The sequence below is a fragment of the Ambystoma mexicanum genome, chromosome 4p (assembly GCF_040938575.1).
Source record: "Ambystoma mexicanum isolate Mex_15411 chromosome 4p, UKY_AmexF1_1, whole genome shotgun sequence".
NCBI lineage: Eukaryota > Metazoa > Chordata > Amphibia > Caudata > Ambystomatidae > Ambystoma > Ambystoma mexicanum.
This window is the reverse complement of record NC_090927.1, coordinates 304,153,596-304,175,289: the sequence shown is the minus strand read 5'-3', so window position 1 is coordinate 304,175,289 and position 21,694 is coordinate 304,153,596. Positions and strand designations below refer to the sequence as shown.

At 45.5% G+C, this 21,694-nt stretch overlaps 1 protein-coding gene across 2 annotated transcripts in view; it reads right to left on the bottom strand.

Annotated features, from left to right (window-relative positions):
- TP53I3 (tumor protein p53 inducible protein 3) overlaps positions 1-21,694 on the bottom strand; it is a 207,928-nt gene that overhangs the window by 175,639 nt on the left and 10,595 nt on the right. Inside the window, exon 2 of one of the 2 annotated variants that reach the window (XM_069605866.1) lies at positions 6,014-6,162. The exons of the other annotated variant lie outside the window; for it this stretch is intronic. Coding sequence (XP_069461967.1) covers positions 6,014-6,071 — 58 coding nt within the window. The 5' untranslated portion in view covers positions 6,072-6,162. The remainder of the gene's footprint in view (positions 1-6,013; positions 6,163-21,694) is intronic. 2 annotated transcript variants of the gene reach the window in all.

The window sequence follows — 21,694 nt, the reverse complement described above, 5'->3', positions numbered from 1 at the left end:
GTTTCTACAACCCACTGGCCTACTGGCTCTCAGAACTCAAAGAGAGATTCACTGAAAAAAGAACCACTTGGGTTTTGGCCGTCCAAGTGCGTTTGAGCTCATGCATCTTTTCAAAGTTAGGACTGATTGTATAGTGGGAGGCAGCACAACAAGGAGTTCCTGAAGCAGTGCACGCTTTGCCAACCGGCATAAGGAAATTAAGCATTTTCCACAATGGGACTTGCTATTGCATCCCTGCCTTTATTATTGTGTAGGGAGCTGTATTCCTCTGTATACATGGTCTGTCGGCGACATCTCTGCATCTGCAGTTTGCTTAAGTGTGACTTTTCATGGCTTATGTGCGACACTTCATTGCAAAGGTGGAAAACACTTATATCTATGTACTTTAATGCATTTAGGAAATTACCTTTTTATGCAGTATTTAGAAAGGGATGAAAGTAGCTCAGATAAGTCAGCGCTTGTTGCTGTTAACTGTGGTCCTCCTGCATCCCATCACAATAAATCATGCTTGTTTTACGTAATACGTTTCATTATAAATGTCTTTCACAGTTTCAGACTGATTTAGAATATGCGCTGGTGCTTCACATATCCGCTTTATTGATATTTAGTGATCCACTAACAACCCAAAGATATCAAAGCCGAGACGAAACAAAAAGAAAAGAGGAATGCCAGAGGGATAAAAAACTAAATGCGACATAAGATATTTAAATTAATTTTCTACCAATAAAAAGATCAGCTAGCAGTTTTAGGTCCAAATACTTCAGCTCCAACAAAATGTTCCTTGGAGTACGGAGAGTCTGACCCTGAAATGAAATAACATCAAGAAATTCAGAGTTTTTCAAATAGGGCCCGTGCAGGACGAGGAGTCAATAGCAATGTTAAGACGCAAAGCTTTCTGCTGCCAGGCAGTGGACTTCTCCAGAAACTCTGGTAAATGACTTCCTCCCCTCCAGTCAATGTGAATGCAATCAGTGGTTAAATCCCATTCTGAAATATCAATTCTCTTTAAATGTTCACCAAGTCTCAGCGCAAGACCATGGTTGCCCCTAATTTCACCTTAATCCACCACATGATATTATTCCGAATTGCTACCCCCCACCGCCAACAAGGTCGACGCCAGGAGTGATAAGGGATGTTACGTATAATAATAGTGTTCCTGCCCTTCAGCTTGTTTGGCTGTGAACTGCATGTCCTGTATTTTCAGCCTATTCTTTTTTAATCTTAGAATCTTGTCTGGCTGTGTGGTATTACGGAAAGGAGTGACTGGTGGATCCTTCAAAATTCAAGCTGCAAGAGCAAACTATGCTCTTACTGGAACAAGACCGAGGTGCATATGATGCATAATCAGAGCTAAGACTAGGGAAGTGTGCTACACTGGTGGGGTTATCGCTGCCAGAGGACACTGGCACCCCAGTATATTGTACAATAGGACCTGAAGGTGGCATCTTTCTTGAAATGGGTTAAGTGGTATGATTGCGTTTTTTGTCTCAAAGGTGTTATAGTCCAATCAGCACGTGTTTGCTTCAGGAAGTATTCTACAATAATATTCGAGACAAGTCTTAAACCTTAGCTTTCTGCTTCTATGGGAAGGTAAGTGGAGGGGTTCACAAGAGCATTATGCCTCATTAATCATAGGGCGCACACCCAAATGGCTATGGTCACCCTATTGCGATGAGAAGACTGAGAGGAGGACTTGAGAACTAAAGGGAAGGTAGCCCACTGCATTGATGCTCTTCTGGCCTCAACTTATTGATATTGATATTTTATTTCTATCGCGCTCATTTCAGAGCACGACAAGGCAAGGGAAGGGGAACAGAGGAGAAACAAAAACAACGATCTTACTAGGCCCAGTGACATTGAGAACACGCAAGTGCATGGTAGAGGGGGAGAGGGAGAAGTGCATGGAAGGGGGAACAAAAGGAGAGTGAGGAGCAAGGAGGGAAAAAAACATAAATAATAAATTAATTAATAAATAAAAAGGCAACAAGCAGAGGGAGTGCAGCCAGCAAGTGGCAGTGCTGCGTTTAAGGCAGCAGGCTGGGTAGGTCTGATAAGTGCACGAAGAACAAAACAAAGGGGTGAGGGCTGTATGGTTACAGACGCAGACCCCAGTGCAAGGGGGTGGCACGGAGGCAGTGCGTGCGGGTGGCCAGAGGAGCAGGTACCTGGGCCCGGAGGAAAGAGGGTGGCCAGGTGCATGGTGCCGAGGGAGAGTAGAATCAGCAGGGGAGAGGGGGGGCAAAGGCAGAAGCAAAGAGGAAGGTCTTGAGGTGCTTCCGGAACCGGAGATGGTTCTCCTCATGTTTTAGAGTGGCAGGGAGGCTGTTCCAGAGGGAGGCCCCAGCCGAAGACAGAGATCTACCCTCAGCTCGTTTCTTTGAGAAACGACCGACCCTGAGGGAGTTAGAGGTAGAGGAGCGGAGTGCTCGAGATGGGAGGTATTTGCGGAGGGATAGCCAAAGGTATGTTGGACCCAGGCCCCAGAAAGCCTTGTGGACAATGCAGAGGGTTTTGAATTTAATCCTTGCATACACTGGGAGCCAATGGAGAGATTTCAGAGCTGGAGAGATACGATCCCAGGGCTTGAGGCCAAGGACAAGTCTTGCAGTCCTGTTCTGGATAAGTTGCAAAGGGCGGAGAGTAGAGGTAGGTAGATTAAGAAAGAGCTTGTTGCAATAGTTCAACTTAGAGAGAACCAGAGCTTGGGAGACAGTGAGCTTCTGGGGGAATGAGAGGAAAGGAAGAGTACCTCTGAGGAGGTGCAGTAGGAAGTTTTGACTTTTTTGATGCATCAGCGATGTGGGCAGAGAAGGAGAGTGTGGAATCAAAGGTGACACAAGGTTCTTGGCCTCGCAGGTGGGGATAGGAGGAGGGCCAAGGGAGGCCGACCAGAGAGTGAGGGGAAAGGAAGGTGATGGTGTGCCAATGAGGAGGATCTCAGTCTTGCTGGCATTCAGACAAAGATCGTTGGCGGCACACCAATCTTGAATGACAGTTAGACAATCAGTGATGAGAGAGGTTCTCACTGGCTTTTGGCCAGCAGGGACTGAATTTGCTCTTCACTCTTTAAATGGAATTGTGGACATGGGGCCTGGCATTCCAACTGGTTGATCAATGAGTCTTTCACTCTCCACTTTGTACATTCCCCCTTTTCTGATGCATCCTGCTCTACAAGCATGCCTGATTAAAAGGTCCACAGAAAGAGCAATCATTCAAGGCAGCCTTCTCCCATTCAACTATTTGAGGTATCATCTCTGACACATAGAGCTGTGCAGGATCTCAGAGCTGGGTCCCCATTCTGTCTCTGGGCCCCAAATAAGTTTAACCACTAGGTGGTATGGGAGTGGGTAAACTGATGGCAGTTGGTGAGCGAGGTCCATTGGCAGATGCAATTCATTGTGGCATAGGTTTAGTTGCCTTAAGGCACCTCTTGTCAGTGGCACGATAATAGGGTTCAATAAAGGAGGGTAACAAGACTACCAGGCTCCACACAGAAACATGAAAGTCACGTTGCTAACATGACACCAGGCTACACAATGACTGCCCCCCTACACAAGGCTCAGAGCCAGGAATCACAACCACTGAACCGCTCTACTTCTACCCACTTCAGGCAATAGCCTCGGAATCCAACTGATAACAGGAGATGTTCACCAAGGAAAAAGACGCAGTATCGCCCAGCCTCCAATCTCTAAAGCTGCCTGGCTCTCAGTTCAAGGCCTAGGGGTCAGATGGAAAACGGCAGATAAAGACTCAGCGGGAAGAGGCACATGAACTCCCACCAATTTGGGCAGGCGCCTGCTGCTAGTGGCATTCAGCAGGTGTTGAGTGCGGCCAGCAGAACGGCAACTGAATGTGGAGGGCAGACCTGGGATCCAAGCCGTGAGACTCATTCCATCCCGGAACTGGTTCTGCTCATCAAAGAACTGAATGCAGAAATCTTAGCATGTTGGTGTAAAACTAGAGAAGGGATGGAAGTAGATGTGGTTGATTGGGTAAATTGTTGACAGTGATAAAGATCACGAATCCCGTATTCTCCATTCTCTCGTAGCCTCATTCTCTATACATTCTCAAAATGATTCAGCTCAGGTTTTGCACTATAATAAAAAAGAAAAGCTGAATTATGGATTAGCCATATCAGGCTTTACCTGCCAAAGTATCACAGTACATGGGTGACTGAGAATGCACTTAGTGTACAATCACAGCCAGGCCTCAACGTTGGCACTCACCACTAGCTATTGACTAGTGATTATTGACTCCTGGAAAGTAGGATAGGGTGTGCTCTGTGTCTGTACAGATCTGATAGCAGAGTCACTTTTATGCCTTGCAAGTACTTGTAACGTGCTCCTTTTCACTCCTGATCACAGCACGTACCCTTCTGAGGGGAGAATGGCACAAGGAAGAGTGCGAGAAAGGTGAAAGTAGGGCCACGATTCTCCACCAAACACCACCAGGATACACCAAACCCACCCTGAAGATCCAGCCTTGAGCCCACGTGGCAAGAAGTGCAGCCCACGCCATGAAGGACAGCCAAGGAGTAGTCAGGGTGAAAGTACAGCCCAGGACACAAAGACAGCCCAGGAGTACACCAGAAACTGAACAACTTATGCACACCTACTTTAATACTAAGCCGTCTACTGTTAAGGCGGCATTCCTCACTTTTGCCGAATGGCATGTTGCCCAAAAACAAAATTTGCTGATTTTATCTTACCCTTTTCCCCACAAACCTATATGTGGTAAATTGGGGAACAGGAAACAAAAGGGGATTGTGGATAGGGATGCAGGGACCCTTCATTTTGTGGTAAACAAAGGTGGGAAAATTGGTGGAAGACAATTAGTCAAAATGATATTCGTCCAAAGAAATTAGATCAAGGAAAGCTAATAGATCTGTTCAGGCAGCCCAATGGTTGAGATCCTTGCCCCACCTTTAATTAGAAGGAAATAGAACCCTAAGCTTTCTCCGAGGCACATGAACAAAACCTATGCCGACGAAACTCAAACTGGGGTTCACATCAACACTAACTTATCCCCAATATCGAATCAAAACTGCATTGCCGAGATCTCCTCCTGAATGAGCTATAACGCTCTGAAATTCAACTCTGATAAGGCTTGCGGTCATGGCCTTTGTAGTCCGAACTACTCTGTGGTTGCCTCTAATGTGGCCTATATCTCTTCTGCCATGCCCCCCACCTGTGCCCGCTGTTAAAAATCAAGGTTTCAAACTCGAATACTAACGTTCCTTAGTCACACAAATCTGCTACATTGTTTCATCTTGCTCTCATCAACTCGAGGTACTTCTTCAGATTCTTACTTTCCTCAGTCCCCCTGCGTGAACAATCACTGTCACTACATTCGTGCAATCTCAGTGAAAATATTGCAACTCTTTACCTCGGTCTCCCCTCTTACAACTAATCCAAAATGCAGCCGCTTGATTGATCGGCAACACCATTAACTATCACCAAGTCACAAAGTCTTTGCAGCCTCCACTGGCTCCCCATCCTCTTGAGAATTATTTTCAGAACTCTGTATAGTCCACAGATACTTCTATAAAACCAGCCCAACTTTCTTTCCATTCGTTTTTACACCCCATCCAGGTCCCTCCGCTCCTTTCAGCTTCTGCTCCTTCAAGTGCCTACCTTTTACTGCTCTCAGTGTCGGACAATTTTTTACTGTGCTTGCCAACCAAGAATGGAACAACCTTCTATTCCACCTGTGTTATCTTTCCCGTCATCTGTCTTTCTGCCGCCATCCCAAAAAACATCGCTTCTCCTGTGCTTGCTCACTATCTGTCATTTAGACAGAGAGCCAAGAGAACTTTTGGTCAACATGCACTGAACAGCTTTCCATGGTAGACCATAAGATAACAAAACATCTATGATATTCAAGTTTGTATCTAGAGCTGTTACTGAGCTGTTAGTAACACAACACAGATAAAGGAGAGTGCTCCGAGATACCATGCTTAGATCCTTAAGCCCCAATCACCACTAAATCGCTGATTACGCTGGAAAATACCTACTGAATTTCTTCAGGGGGGCTGGTCTTTCCTTCCGAAGGATATGAATCAACCCAAACATCTTTGCAGAAGTCTCGATTTGGATGAAGCCAGAAATCACTTAAAACATCTATCCAAGTTCACTCATGAGCGGAGTCTCTTATACCTCAGACCTGGCAATGAACAACAAATGGATTAGATTCCTGGAACTACTACATTAGGCCTCAGCATATACAAACTTTAGGAGCAGAGGCTACTCAAAACATGCGTATCTAGGAGCGGTACGTGATATATTGGGGCTCATTTGGATTGAGCCCCCAAATTGTGCTGCGATAATGGCTTGTAACCACACTTACATGCAAGACAGCCCTCTTTAGGTAATTTAGATTGATATAATATGGCATTTATAACGTGCCTATACACAAGTGTTTCAAGGCACGACGAGGCAAGGGAGGGGAACAGAGGGAAGACAGACAACGATCTTACTAGGCCAGGTGACACTGAGATCGCGCAAGTGCAGGGGAGGGGGAAGGGCAAGGGTTAAGGTGCGAGGGGGAGGTGGAGGGGCAGTGCAGTACATAGGATAAACAGTAAATAAATAAAAACAATAAGAGCAATAAATAGGTGCGGCCAGCTGGTGGCAAGTGCAAAGGTTGGTGCAGACATCAGGTGTCAAGTGCTGGTATGGGGCTGTAGGGATACAGAAAGTGCAAGGGTTGCCAGGGGGGCAGTGCAGGTGTGCAACTAGTGGAGAGGGGACCGGGGCCCGAGAACAGAGGGTAGCCGACCAGTGCAATTTCAGTTTCAGCCAGGAGTTCAGTAGGGGAGAGGAGGAGAGAAAGCAGAAGCAAAGAGGAAGGTTTTGGAGGTGCTTCCAGAACCGGAGATGGTTCTCCTCAATTTTTAGAGAGGCAGGGAGGCCCCAGCCGAAGAAAGAGATCTACCACCAACTTGCTGCTTGGCGAAGCTACTGACCCTGAGGGAGTTGGAGGTGGCCAAGCGAAGAGCTTAAGAAGGAAGATATTTAGGAAGAGAGAGTTGAAGTTATTGAGCCCCGAGGCCCCAGAAGGCCTTGTGGACAATTGTTTATGTGCATTAATTATAATCCAACACTGAAATCTGGGTGGGACACGTTTATTTTATGTTTTATGCCCAAACACAAAAACATTCATAAATGGTGCCCTCAATGTTCGTGCATTGAAGGTGGCAGGAGGCATTTACATGAATCCAAATGAAAAGCCAGGCTGGATGACATTCGGGTTCCAGCCTCTTCTACCACATGAAATTCTGTATGGGTGGAGATGCATGTGCATTTTGTACACAGAGTGTATGGCGGCGGCGGACATGGTTCTTATGCTCCACCACCTTGCTCAATGCTGAAAATGCACTAAAATCACATGGATTGTAATTAATTGGTGGAGATCATATCTCTGCTAGTATATTAGGATCCATGCTGGATCAAAATGACACCCCCCTATTGCCAATAAACACTGGGTACACCCCAGTCTCACATGCCCCATAAGTGAGCATAAAGTGCTCTGCTTTGATTAGCCCCCAGTCCACACAAAGCCCTTGGCATATTAAAACCCTTTGCACCTGATCTTAGTCCTGAGTTGTTTGTTGATCCCTCAGCTGTGACAGCTTCCAGAAGGACATGGTCTCAAAAAATGAAAGGCTATACTCCAAATATCTTCCACCACTAGCGACCCACCCACCTTCCCATATGGGATAAACACTCAGTTTCACATTCAACGTGTTTTCAGTTGACCAATGCAGACAACATCTCCATGGATTCACTGTTCTCCTTTTACTGGAGATGTCAGTATAACACTGACCACATAATGTGCTGTCCCACATGTGATATAGACTGCAAAACCCATCAAGGATTTAACTCTTCCATCTCTCCTCGATAACCCATCTCCAAACCGTGGAATCCTAGCCATGAAAGGACTCATGGAAGGCCTTCTCAGGATCCCCAACATGCTTTTGAAGGTTAACTGTACCATTTTCTCATTGTGTCCTGATGCCCGACAAACAAAACTTCTTCTCGTTCATGGCCAGAAATGGCTCTGACCTCCATCTAGAACGACCTTCTGTCAGAAGTCAAAGAGGGATTCTTGACTTTTCAAAACAGGCGGACAACACACCTGCTAGGGAGCATGGATACCACGTCCTTGCAAAACTTCATTTGGTTGAATTTATCTCTGTCCGAAAGGAGCCCATAAGGGGACCTGGACCATGTACCATCCCACAGTGCATTATTGGAATCTCCTCTTCCAACACTTTACACATTTCCATTGATGTAGCTTCCCAGAGACCTAGGGACAGCCGCCCCCCCTCATCCACTTCCATTTCCATTTTATGCTGAACACAAATCTACCAGTAAGTTAGAGAAGCAGTAGAAGGTTTCTCCTCAATGGTGCATGGCTTGTGAAAGCTAGAGGAAAGGAAGGGGGAGAGCAGACTGAAACTGAAAGGAGGGAAACTTTAAGTCTTGCTGCTGCAGCCCCCCTTTTTATTGATAGCAATTTTCCTTCACCAAATTCAAAGTTGTGGCAAAAGGAGCTACGGACACTCCCCTAAAGCACATATGAACTTGAACAAGCCATTCTGGGCACGCTTATTAAGGTAAAAATAGACTACACCAATGCACTGTACACTGGTCTAGCCAAAATCTTGCGTGACCCCCCCCCCTTCAGAAGGTACTAAATGCAGCTCAATATCTCGTTGGTGGCATCAAGAGGAGCGGCCCCATCTTACTCACTCCATGGATCCTCCAGTGGCTCCGAGGGAGAGATATAATTAACAGTAAGGGTTTCAGCCACTTACTCCCCACAGGAGCTTCACAAGAGGATCCTCAGCACGTCTGTCAGAAATACAATTTTACATTCATTAATACATACATTTTGTCATTTGTATAGCGCCTTTCACATAATTATGGTCCCAACGCGCTGTTGGTTAAACACCCTCGGAGGTACTGGAGTCCAAAAAAGGCGCTATTGTGCGTGTGTGCATTTCAGTCTTTAAAGTTATGTGAGGGTGACCCTGCTAGTCACCCATGTGTCACACATGTCTGAATGGAATGTATGGGCGCAGCAGAGGTATACTATGAACTACACGGGTAGGAATGTGTTTAAGGAGTGAAGGAGATAGATAGTTATGTGGGAAGGTACAGTTCGAATTTTTATCATTGAAAGTAGCTGCATTCTAATGGCAGAGGTGTAGTGCACTATTGTTTGTGTTATATGTGAGTGTAGGGTGTGTGGAGTGAGCCAGTGCCTTCCGCTAAGTTACGAAGGGGCGGTGTGCGATTGGAGAAAAGGATCAGCTGTGCAAACAACAATGTCTACATTCTGGGGGCCATCTATGTCCATGGAGCAGCGCTATGTATTCCAGACGATTTAAGTGCTAGATGGATGCATAATGCTCGCCCACTGAGAGGATCTCAGAGTGAGCGGATACCATCCCTAGTTCCTTCTAGTGCGAAACAAGGTCCCCATTGCATGATTGCATTTGGCATCATGGCCCATCCTCCTGTGCTTGGAGTTACATACAGTGTCAGCCACGAGTGAGGGATCTGAAGAGCATGAATGCCTTCCTCCCGGATGATCAGAGCGATTTTCTGAAGGAGCATTTTAAGTGCGATGCATTACCCACCCTCCAAACCCATATCAGTGCAAAAACCTGGCCCACTGTTCAGGATTCTTTCCAAGTGCAATTTACCGGAGTGCCTTTATGAGTCCTCCATGTGTTTGCTGCCGCCACCAAGGAGGGGTTGGAGGTGGCAGAGCGTAGAGGAAGAAAGGAGAGATGATGCGGGTAGCTGACAGATGGACAGGAGGCGGGGAGTGTGCAGGGGGGCTGCTGGACGAAGCTTGCATGTGAGTGAATACAAGGATGTATGCGAAGCCTGATCTGAGGATTCTGGAGGAGCGGTAGCATGTGAGCTTGTTTTGGAGGAATTCCTGACCTTTCTTGTAAATGGCAAAATGGGTAATGTACATGGCTTTGAAGGAGGCCCGTCGACTGATGTGCAGCCAGTGAATTGTCTGGAGTGCGGGGGAGATGTGTTCTCTGGGACACACGGCGACGAGGAGTCTTGCTGCACAGTTTTGAATCATTTAGAGCTTTCGGAGTTGGTATGTGAGTGCGCTTAGGTAGAGGGAGTTGGAGTAGTCTAGGCGCGAGAGGATGATGGCCATGATTGCAGAGACTCTGTGGGGGTACTGTGAGAAACCAGAGGGTATTCCACAAGTAGACCTCAGGAAACCCTTATTCAGGTGGCCTGCGGAGGGCTGGCACTCTCAGATCCCAACCCTGGGGGTGGACAAGCGAGGGAGGATCACCTGGGTAAGGGAGACCGGGATTATGTTCGGGGAATTGCCCCAGGTGAGCCACGGTATTGTATCAGGGAAGATGGAGAGGATGACAATATACCTGGGCCCTTCGTAGACTATAATACGTTTACCAACCTTCCTCCTGTTGAATCCATCTTACCCAAACCTACCATCCCTTCTGTATGTAACAAATCCCATAGGATTCCACACCATGCTGTATTCAGAAATCATCTCTCTCAAAATCCCTGTTTTCCAGTTCCCTATCCGAATACTTTCTATCATTCTTTTTCACATCCCACTGATTGTTTTCTGCACTCCCAACAGACTCAGATAAAGCACTACCGTTCCCACAATCCCCCTTGTTTATTTTGCGATAACAATCCCGGTCGTTTCTATTTTTCTCACCCTTCTAAATTCATCAAACCCCCTGGTACACAAGTTATAATCCCCTATTGCACTGTTTCCCCATCCTTTCCCATAGGACAATCCAACACTCTTACTTCCCCCCTTTCCGACACAAACACCTTTACACACAATAGTATAATGAAAACGGGGGTAGGAATGCGCTTGACACTGTTAAACTAAAGTAAATCAACAATCTTGCTGAATACAATGTTTTTAATAATAAAACTTTCTTTGAAGAACAGCCGACACGTGTTTCGACACTTCGGTCGTTTTCAAGGCACACAAAACTAAAGATCATCAATTAGCTGGTTATATCCGGATCAAAATATTGAGAAAGTTCCCATCACTTGGGAAATATGGCGAAATGCAAAAGAACAAGGTACTAGTTGCCGTATTGGCCGACTGAAAATGTTTACCTTTTAAATTAGGTTCATTAGTTGGAACGTTATCCGTTGGTGATTCACTAAAATCTGTTTCAGAATCGAGATCCGAACTTGCAGGGGTAGTGTTAGCTGAGGTCGTTGCTGAGGCGGATTTACCGCCAATATTAATATTGTCATATTTGGTTTGAAATGTATAGACCCTATCTTGACGATAATCCTTATCGTCTCGGAAAAACTTTCTGCATTTACGAAGTTTAATTTCATCCTGATATTCAACCAAGATTTCATGCATTTTGTCAAAATTCTTACGTTTGGTTTCTTCAGCATTTGGCATTTTAGTAATCTCATCTTTGAGTACTGTGATTTGGGTAAGAACCCTTTTGTGTTCTCTAGTGGCATGTAAAATTAATAATTCTATCATGTTCTTAGAGCTTTGATTAAGGTTATCTACCCACTGTTCCGCTAAGTCTGCATCCTCTTCATTATCAAAATTCGGAAATGTTAAGTTGCGTAGGCCCCTCGGGATAAGATTGTTTTCAAGATAATTAGTGAGGGAAGCCTGCTCCCAGTATTTATTGATTTCTTTCTTGGATAATCTTTCAAGTCGGATAAATTTCTGTTTAAGAGTTTCAGAAGCTTTAGTGTTATTGGCAAAGGCATTGGCAGTACTGCCCCGTGGGGCAAATAGGGCCGCTCTATCCTGGTCCCTGTTGGCCATATAGTCAGCCATTATTAATAGAGTGATGGTCAGCTGGCACAGGTAAAAAGTGACAAAATACAGTGACAATCTTATCCCGAGGGGCCTACGCAACTTAACATTTCCGAATTTTGATAATGAAGAGGATGCAGAAGAGGATGCAGACTTAGCGGAACAGTGGGTAGATAACCTTAATCAAAGCTCTAAGAACATGATAGAATTATTAATTTTACATGCCACTAGAGAACACAAAAGGGTTCTTACCCAAATCACAGTACTCAAAGATGAGATTACTAAAATGCCAAATGCTGAAGAAACCAAACGTAAGAATTTTGACAAAATGCATGAAATCTTGGTTGAATATCAGGATGAAATTAAACTTCGTAAATGCAGAAAGTTTTTCCGAGACGATAAGGATTATCGTCAAGATAGGGTCTATACATTTCAAACCAAATATGACAATATTAATATTGTCGGTAAATCCGCCTCAGCAACGACCTCAGCTAACACTACCCCTGCAAGTTCGGATCTCGATTCTGAAACAGATTTTAGTGAATCACCAACGGATAACGTTCCAACTAATGAACCTAATTTAAAAGGTAAACATTTTCAGTCGGCCAATACGGCAACTAGTACCTTGTTCTTTTGCATTTCGCCATATTTCCCAAGTGATGGGAACTTTCTCAATATTTTGATCCGGATATAACCAGCTAATTGATGATCTTTAGTTTTGTGTGCCTTGAAAACGACCGAAGTGTCGAAACACGTGTCGGCTGTTCTTCAAAGAAAGTTTTATTATTAAAAACATTGTATTCAGCAAGATTGTTGATTTACTTTAGTTTAACAGTGTCAAGCGCATTCCTACCCCCGTTTTCATTATACTATTGTTAACTTTTGCCAGCCTTTGTGGATGGGTTGGTGGGTACGGAATTGCTGCTAGACACGCCTTTTCTGAATATAGTAGTGATAAATAGCGCACAAGTATTCTGTTTGTGACTCCACACATTTTCTTGTCACCTTTACACACAAGACAACGGACCAATGTAAAACCTGTCTACTTGACATGTCCCAAGCCCAGGGTCAGGCAAAGTCAGGCAAATAACCTGAACCACCAACACCGGATGGCCTTTTCCTTTCCCCACAGGGATAAAAGGTGCAGTAAAAGAACACAGTACGAGCAAGGCGAGCACGGCAGAGAGCACGACGAGACGGCTAATCAGGTGCGGCAGAGAGAAGGAGAAAGCCGTCAGGAAACGAGAGGGTGGCAAGGAGAGATGTGACCTTGCCCTTTTTGTCCAAGACCCGTGGAAACTTCATGGAAGAGAGCCTAAGGCCGTGAACAATAGCACAAGTGTCTTGCAGCAGATGTCAACAGTACATTGGCCAAGCCTATGCCGATAAGAAGGAGTGAAGGAAGCTTCTGCGACCGGGTACGGCCATGACTCCAGTAAAACCGAAAGCCAAGCGGTTTATCACAGTCGTTGAGTCAAAGGGAGAACCAATAAGAACGAGGCTGTGTTGAGTGAGTATCACAGACTGGCAAGTTTGAAGCAAGTTTCGATGAACTGTTAAAAGTGGTAAAGAGGAGACCAGCTGCAGAGGGAAACCGGCACCACGTGGGTGCTAACTCAAGAGACTCTAGTGAGCAAAACTACAATTACCAGAAGGCTGTAGGAGGGCCAGCGAAATTGGTCAAAGTGGTCATACAGAGGATCAAGCAAAATCCCTGTACAATCTAAAGGCTTTGACCTACAAACACTGTGAAAGAAAGGGAAGTGAATTCCGAAAACATTGAATTGTGTAAAAGAGAACATTGAAGTAAAGGTTCAGCGCCCAGAAGAGGGGGACCCAGGGGTGAACCACTTTCACTCCGATTGAGAGCCACAGTAAACTCAGTGAGGGGAGGCTAAGAATCGAGAGGGTTCAGAGCCTGGCAGAGGGGGATCCAAGGGTGAAAAGTTGTCACCCCAAGATTGAGAAAAGTGAACACAAAAGTTAAGAGACAGCAAGAATGAACCCGAAGGAGGGATGCCAAAGAAGAAGGTTTCGAGACCGGCAGAGGGAGATCCAGAGGTGAAGCTATGACCAAAGTATTAGCAGTCAAGACAGGTCCAAGCCCGGCAGAGGGAGATCCAGGGGTGAAGCAATCACCCGAGTACTGCCAGTCATGAGGGGTCCGAGCCCGACCGAGGGTGATCCAGGGGTGAAGCCATCATCCAAACTTCAAGTAAGAAAAGAACTGACAGATAAATTGAGAATACGATACGTGAAGGGTTAGCGCCCAGAAGAGCGGGTCCCAGGGGTGAATCATTAGCATCCTAACTAACTTTCATTTGGTTAAAGGAACTTCTTTTTTTTTGTTATTTGAACACAGCAGACCCCGAAGGCAAGCGACTTTAAAAGGAAATGAGACTTGGCCATCGACGGTCCTGAGAACTGCCATTGGAACTGTCGTCTCAAGCTGGAGAAGCCCAAGACTGTACTGTGCTCCAAACTCCCATATGACCGCGTGAACAAAACATGGGTAAGGGAGGCCCAGGCTACCACATCCTAACATATTATTTGAGAACACTTCTTTTTTTTTCTTGAGAACTATCCCACACCCCCTTTTGTATAAGTTGTGATGCTTGACAATAGGTTTCGTAGTATAGGCCTTTTATTTTGACACAAAGCCACTAGGGCTGCCTTATTTTCATTTGATGGTCAACACTTGCTCCAATCTTAGATTTAGGTTTAGGTTTAGAATAGGTATTTTCCCAACCTGCATACAACATTCATTGTTCAATAAGCACACTTGAACTGTGATCACTTGTGTCTGTCTTACTTGTTGCCACCATGAGTTCCTCACAGTAGGGAAGGTAAGGAAAGATCCGCTTGAGGATGCAGAGATGGAAGGTGTAAGATCTGGAGAATGCATTGATGTGACGAGAGAGGGTCAGATCCGAGCTGAAGGTTACTCCTAGGTTTTTGACTGAGAGGGATGTAGTGGAAGTGGGTCCTAACCAAGGGATAGGTGGGGGAAGGAGAGCTGTCCTGCCACAGATCAGGATTTCGTTTTTTTTCCGGGGTTGAAGAGCAAGTGGTTGTTCATCATCCAGCGGTTGATGGCTGAGGGGCAGGATGCCAGGTCTGGGTGGGGTAAAGGCAGGGTGTTGGGAATCTTGAGGATGATCTGTGTGTGCATAGTTGCAACAGGTGAAATGTGTGAACGGAGCAACGCGGGGAGGGGCAAAAGGTAGAGGTTGAAGAGGAGTGGGAGAGGGGGCTCCATGCGGGACTCTGTGGGAAACTGGGTGGGGGGCAGAGGAGAAAGACAATTTGGGAGCAGTCAGAGATTCAACTTAGGGCAGAGTCCCTTATACCTAGGTCAAAGAGTCTGTTCATAAGGATGGTATGGTTGATCATGTCAAAGGCTGCTGAGAGGTCATGAAGGATGAGAGCAGTGCAGCCCTCAAGAGTCTGCTGTTCTTTTCAGGACGCCCCAGATAGAGACCAGGGAGTATTCACTTTCATGGAGAGGTCTGAAGCCAGACTGGGTAGGGTCAAGAATGCTGTGGGATTCAGCAGAGACTGAGCTGGGAGTATGCTGTGCGATCTAGTAATTTGACAATGAAGCGATTGTTTGGAATGCGGCAGTAATTGGAGGGGACGAGGGGTCAAGATAGTGCTTTTTGGTAGTGGTTTGGTGTGAGAGGATTTTTATTCTGGTGGGAAGATTCCAGTTATTAGTGAGTGCCCCACAGAAATGTTCAATCCACTACCATCTCCCAACCACCTCTCATTCCTGCGCTGAAGTGCAGAGGCATGCACTTTACAGTCTAGGAGCCCACACCTTGGAACTAGGACCCCACACTTCTGCTCTTCAAGAAGGCATCAAAGACCATCCTGCACACACTAACGGACTCATCTGAAACGACTCTAATAGACAGGTCTCTTGTGTTTGGTTTTGCAGTCATATTCCTATTACTCATTTCCCCCAAGGGGGAGGTTTATCCTAAGCGCAAAATATACCCATTTCATACCCCGGCACTCGGATTGTTGCGAGTATTTATGCCATGCTAGAATATATGCCATTTTGATGACCCACCTCTTGGATAAAGCAAGAACATATGATGTTTGGGGGTAAATATGCTGCACCTTGCAACCACCCCATAATGGGGCCACTCTTGGATGCTATCTGGGGAGTACCTTATTGTAGCACCAGCCTTTTCCAGCACAAAACAACAACACTGACACTAGTGTTACCTTGCCAGCATTTCCCAGGGTGAGGAGGCAGTAGACAAGGGAGGCTGCTCAAGTCACTGTGTACCTGAAAATGTGTGTGCACTTGTGATCCTTAAGCTTTTGAAGTGATACGTGTTCTGTTCTCTGCCTTCCAACCAGCCCGAGCTGAACAAAGAGCCATCAACATTCGTGGGCACGACTCTGCCGTCTTAACTCCGCTGTGCTGCCACTGCACCAAGAAGCCGCCAAACTGGAGGGGTCACTTACAATTTCATTGCATGACAGCACTGTGTTCCTCTTGCATTTTGATTTTGCCAACCATAAACTGAATAAAATATTTTATTTTGTGAAAGCACTATTTAAGTATAATATATGACTAAACAAAAGGCACTTAAAATGATTAAAGTTTAGATATAGAGCTACTTTGCCTGCTTCATTATTTGTATAATTACAGCACATGCATGCTTCCATAAATCCAAGCTGCATGCACGCTCAGGAGTGTTCCACTTTCTCTCTCACTGACGCTCACCGTTTTAAACATAAGTGGAAAAATTACATCGAAATATCAAAAGGCATGGGGCTCATTACGTGATGTGTCAAGCCTACATGCAAATGGCTGTCTCTGCACCCAGCACTAACGGTCTTTCACAGGTACAGGTGTATTAGAAATGGTCTTGCTTTACTTACATGCCAGCAACCTCACTCTCGAGAACATATGATTTGAGGACCAAGCTGGTGACTACGATGTTCGGTAATCTAGGTTCTTATCCTGACTCAAACAATTGCCCTTGTTATGACCGCAGGAGTCAATCTCTTTACCTCCTTCCGCCTCAGTTCCCTTATCTGCTAAAAGTGCAGATGCATAGAAATGAGCACCAAATCATACTTAACAGTATTACAAATAAATGTACCAATATGAAAAAAGACTGCTCTATCAGTGTGTACCTATATGATGGGGTATATACGTTACTACATGTGCTTAGAAGTGTTCCACTATCTTTTTTTAAGCAGAGAGCGACAGAGTCATTTGGAAAGGCCAACAAGGCTGCAGCACCTTCAGTCACATGAGTCAATCACTTTCCACTGGCTCTGCCCCAGTCTTCCCGACCCCTCAGAGATATCCAGCAGTTGGGAAATTGACTGTGTTCCCTACAAGCCAGGAAGCCTCGTCTTCTTGGGAGATGATACAGTCTGGTGTCGGGGTGTAAGGGTGAAGCAAGATAGGGATTACCTCAGACGGAGGTGGCGTGCGTGCAAACACGATTGAGTGTGTGCTATGGTGCGGCTTGTCGGACTGGGGCTGCTGGCCTGGAGGCCTGTCGGATGTCGGCAGCGCGGGCTCCCCCCTATGCTGGCTTGAATGCTGGAGACTGGTGCGCCCCTGAACCTCAAGTGACGCAGTCTGGTGTAGCGGGCTGCAGACTGTCTCGCAGAGGGCCTCTATTCCTTCTGGGTCTGCAGCTCTACTTTCGTGCCGGTGTGGGTCAGGCTACTGTGGCGCTTCCTGTCTGTGTTTTTCTGGGCTCATGCATTAGCACACTCGCAGCGTCTGGTTGGGCCGGCTCTGTCTCTGGTACTGTATTCCATTAGGGTGAGTCTTGGAGAGTCCTATATATTGAGCACTCTGAGCACTGGGCTTGGGGGTGACAGGAAACATGGTTTGGGCTTGTATGCGAGCTGTTTATTTCTGTTTCTGACCTTATCGGAAGTCATGGCATTGAGTGCCAGAAAGAAGCAAAGACTACAGGATGTGAGATCTGGGTTCTTTGCTGATAAGGATAAGGATGACTCTGGCTGTTTGCAGGCCATTTTACCAGGCACTGGAAAATTATCTATCAAGTTGATTACCAATACCAAAGAGAGGTGGTGTCCCCCTAAGAAGTATTCCACTGAAAATTGTGTTCAAGGGCTTGATGCTTCTATATCATCTAGGTATGTCTATAGATGAATTCGACAAATTAGTCCCTGATCAACTAACACTGCAAAATACAGGAAGTTATTGTGGAACCTCTTACACAAGCCTCTCCTGATCCTTTGGAGGGAAGGTGTGAACCAACTCGCCAATTTGACCCAAGCAGCCACACACAATGGCTTCCAATCAAGGATAGGGTAATTAAAGAGTTTAATTCATGCAAACATTTTCCGGAATTCTGTTTTTGGATAGACATAATTGACAAATTGGCAGTGCCATTTCAGCCTGTGAAGGCAGATCAATCCTGCCAATGGGATCAACTCATAGATAAAAAAAGATCAAATATTCCAAACGCACATAAACCAGAATCTGCAAACATCTTAATATAATCTCTGATGTCTCACCCTGTGGTAAAAAAAAAAAACAACTTTCAGCGGATGGGAAGAGTGCAACTGCTAGGAACATTAGGGATATTTTTTTATCAAACAACTGCTGAGTGGGAGAATACTTAACAGCCTCTGGATAACAAATCTGAGGAACAACGAAAAAGAATGTCTGATCCACAAGCACCGGTCCCCTATACCTCCACTTCAGTTGAAAAGCACACTCAATGACCTTTGCTACCCGGCGGATTGGGGAAGGAGAGGCTGCCCAAACCCATGTACTAAATTTCCAACAAAATATCATTAACTCGAAGTATTGTCTTCCCAGAAACGCGCATTTTCGTTAAAACGTGTATGCCCCCAATTGCTGATGACTTGAAAGATTGTTATGGACCGTAGACATTTTATCATTTCTAACGTGGAGACTTCAGTGAGACATGAACCAAGAGATGCCCTGAGGAAAAAGGTTCTGGCATGGTTACATCAAAAGACTGGGCCAGGTGTCGTGAAAATGTCAGACCTTAAAATTATTTGAAGGGTTAGGATAAATCAATGGTGCACTCAAAATGGCAGGCAGTGTATATTGGTGGGTTGGAGCACTTGTAACCTGTCATCTTTTTTGTCTATCTGTAATGACTTGTCAAGAGTCTCATTGAACTTGAAGATAGTGGTCGATTTCTCTTCTTTATAGGACTGTCAACTATGGATCCTGCATTTCTTTGTATTTTTTCCTGTATTATCTGTTTGAGTGTGTGTTTTGACTTGTTTCATGTTGTGCTCTGAGGCATACGGCAGTGTGGTGCTACATAAGCTCCTTTCTTGTTCGCAAAAGGTAGCATATAGGTTCTAGTGCAATTGCCATGGCAAGGCTCACCTGCTTCTCCTTTGTCGCAAGAAAAGGTCTGGGTTCACCGTGCTAGTCAGCTCTCAGATGTTTGGGACAAAGACAGCAATTCAGGTTCTCCATAAAATACAGAGGGCCCACCTGAAGATAAGCCTTGACCCCCCCCCCCATTGTACAAGACTTTAAATGTGATATACTGTTCAAAGGACAGCCACCAAACCTTGGTAAGGCTGGACAAGTTATGGGAAAGTTTCAGCTATGGGAATTGAAAATAACCAGGTAACACAGCATCCACCAAATAAAGACAGTGGCAGAAATTCAAGTAAGAAAGGTGGAAGCAGGTGAAGAGAAATATTAAAAATAAAATGGCATCATCCTGCTTTAGGAAAATATTGAGAAAAGAAAAGGGAAACCATGTACCCCATGTCTCAAAGTGCAGCAAAAGGCAGGTCCTGGGGAAAACAACTCAAATAGCTGCCAGGCTACATGTCTTGAGGCCCATATTTACCATGCAATAGACAATGGTACTACCAAGTCCATGAATCCAAAATATGGTTACCTAAAAAGCGAGAACTGGCTCCTGTCCCTCATGACTTGGGATCATTAGGAAGCTCTGCTTTACCTGCGTTTAGTTTAGTTTATTCATTTGTATTGCGCACCCGACCCGAGGGTATGAGGGAGCATGAGCAGCAAGGTTATTCAAAGCTTGGTTACAGGTTGCTTATACAGTGCATTACATAATTGCAGTGTGACAATGAAGGACATGTATGCAGTTAGGCAGGCAGGAGGGAGAAAATGCAGTACATATATTTAGAGAATTACATATATTTTAGTCTGGAACTGCCAAATAACAAGATGCATTTTATTTCGGATGTGTCAATATTTATCCACAATAGAGAAAAAGGTCTTCAGGATATTTTAGTAGATGCATCTTTAGGCAGATAAAACGGCTGCAGTTTTGTCCAAGTTATAGGGCAGAAACATGATTTCTAATTCTCTAGTAAAATACTTTATTAAACCCACTAACCTTTGCTCAATGAATATAGAAGCAAATGTCTTATTTTTGTTTTCTGTATTTGCAGAACTCTCAAAATTCCTCATGCCATGTGTGAGTGGGTAACACCTATATCACCCTCAAAACCAAATCCAGTCTAGCCCAATCCTTGAGTGGGTAACACCTATATCACCCTCAAAACCAAATCCAGTCCAGCCCAATCCTTAGGTGACACATGCCTATCTCGGGCTGCATCCAGCTGCCTCACGATCCTGGATCCTCAATGGCTCAACATCATCAACTCCTATCTCTTACATGGAACATTCCCCTCTGCACTCAAAACAGGACAAATCTACCCCCTGTTCAAGGAACCATCGCTACTTGAAAACTACAACCACATCCCAATCCTCCCATACTGCGCCAGAATTATGGAACGCTTTGTCACAAGCCAACTCCAACAGCCCATTACTGCAAACAACCTACTCAACCCCTTTCAATCAGTGCCCTGGCCACAGCACAGAGACAGCTACACTCCATATCCTGGATGCCCCACACAACATCATCAACAAAGGATAAATAGCCCTAACACTAGTCTCTCTCAATCTTTCTGCAGCTTTCAACACCATCAACAACACCATCCTCCCCCCACACGATGAAACACTCAGGCACTGTTCTCAAGTGGTCTAGCCCCTTGCTCACTGACAGGATCAGCTCCCACCCCAGTCAAATGCCGAGCACCAAAAGGATCTTCCTCATCTCCCCTCATGTTCAATCTATATGTCGACACCATCAGAAAGACATGGCACCCACAACATCCACTTTAACCAAAAAGCAGATGACACGCACAAAAAGCAGATGACACGCAACTATACTTCCAAATCTCCTACCCCCTAAGAACTCCATACCCTCAGAAACTGTCTCTCCACCACCACCACCACCTGGATGGCCACCCACTTCCTGAAATCAACCCATGCAAGACGGAATACTTCTGCATCTGCCTCCCCAGACACAAGTTTGGCCTCACCCCCTGGATCAAAGAACTCACCACAGACAACCCACGCCTATCCCTATCCACACCAATCAAGTCTCTAGGCTTCACCATTGATCCCCACCTATCCTTCAAACACCACATAGCTGAAATCGCCAAAACATGCAACCTATAGTTACACCTCCTACACAGGATACAACACATCCTTCCTCTTGATAAATTCTGTGCCGCAGTCCAGGTGCTAGTCATCTCCAAGCTGGACTACGGATGTCCAATCCTCACTGGACTACCTAGCGAACCCAACACCGCCCTGCAAGTCATACAAAACACAGCAGCAAGGTTCATTCTACACCTACCCAAACACACCGACATCACCACAGCTCTCTCCCAGCTCCACTGGCTATTGCAGATAATTGCTTTCAAAGCACTCTGTATCACATACATGGCTATCCACCACAAACCCCATCCTATCTCCCCCACAAACTGAAACCCATCACCCACACAAACACTAGACAAGCCAACCAAAATCTCCGACACA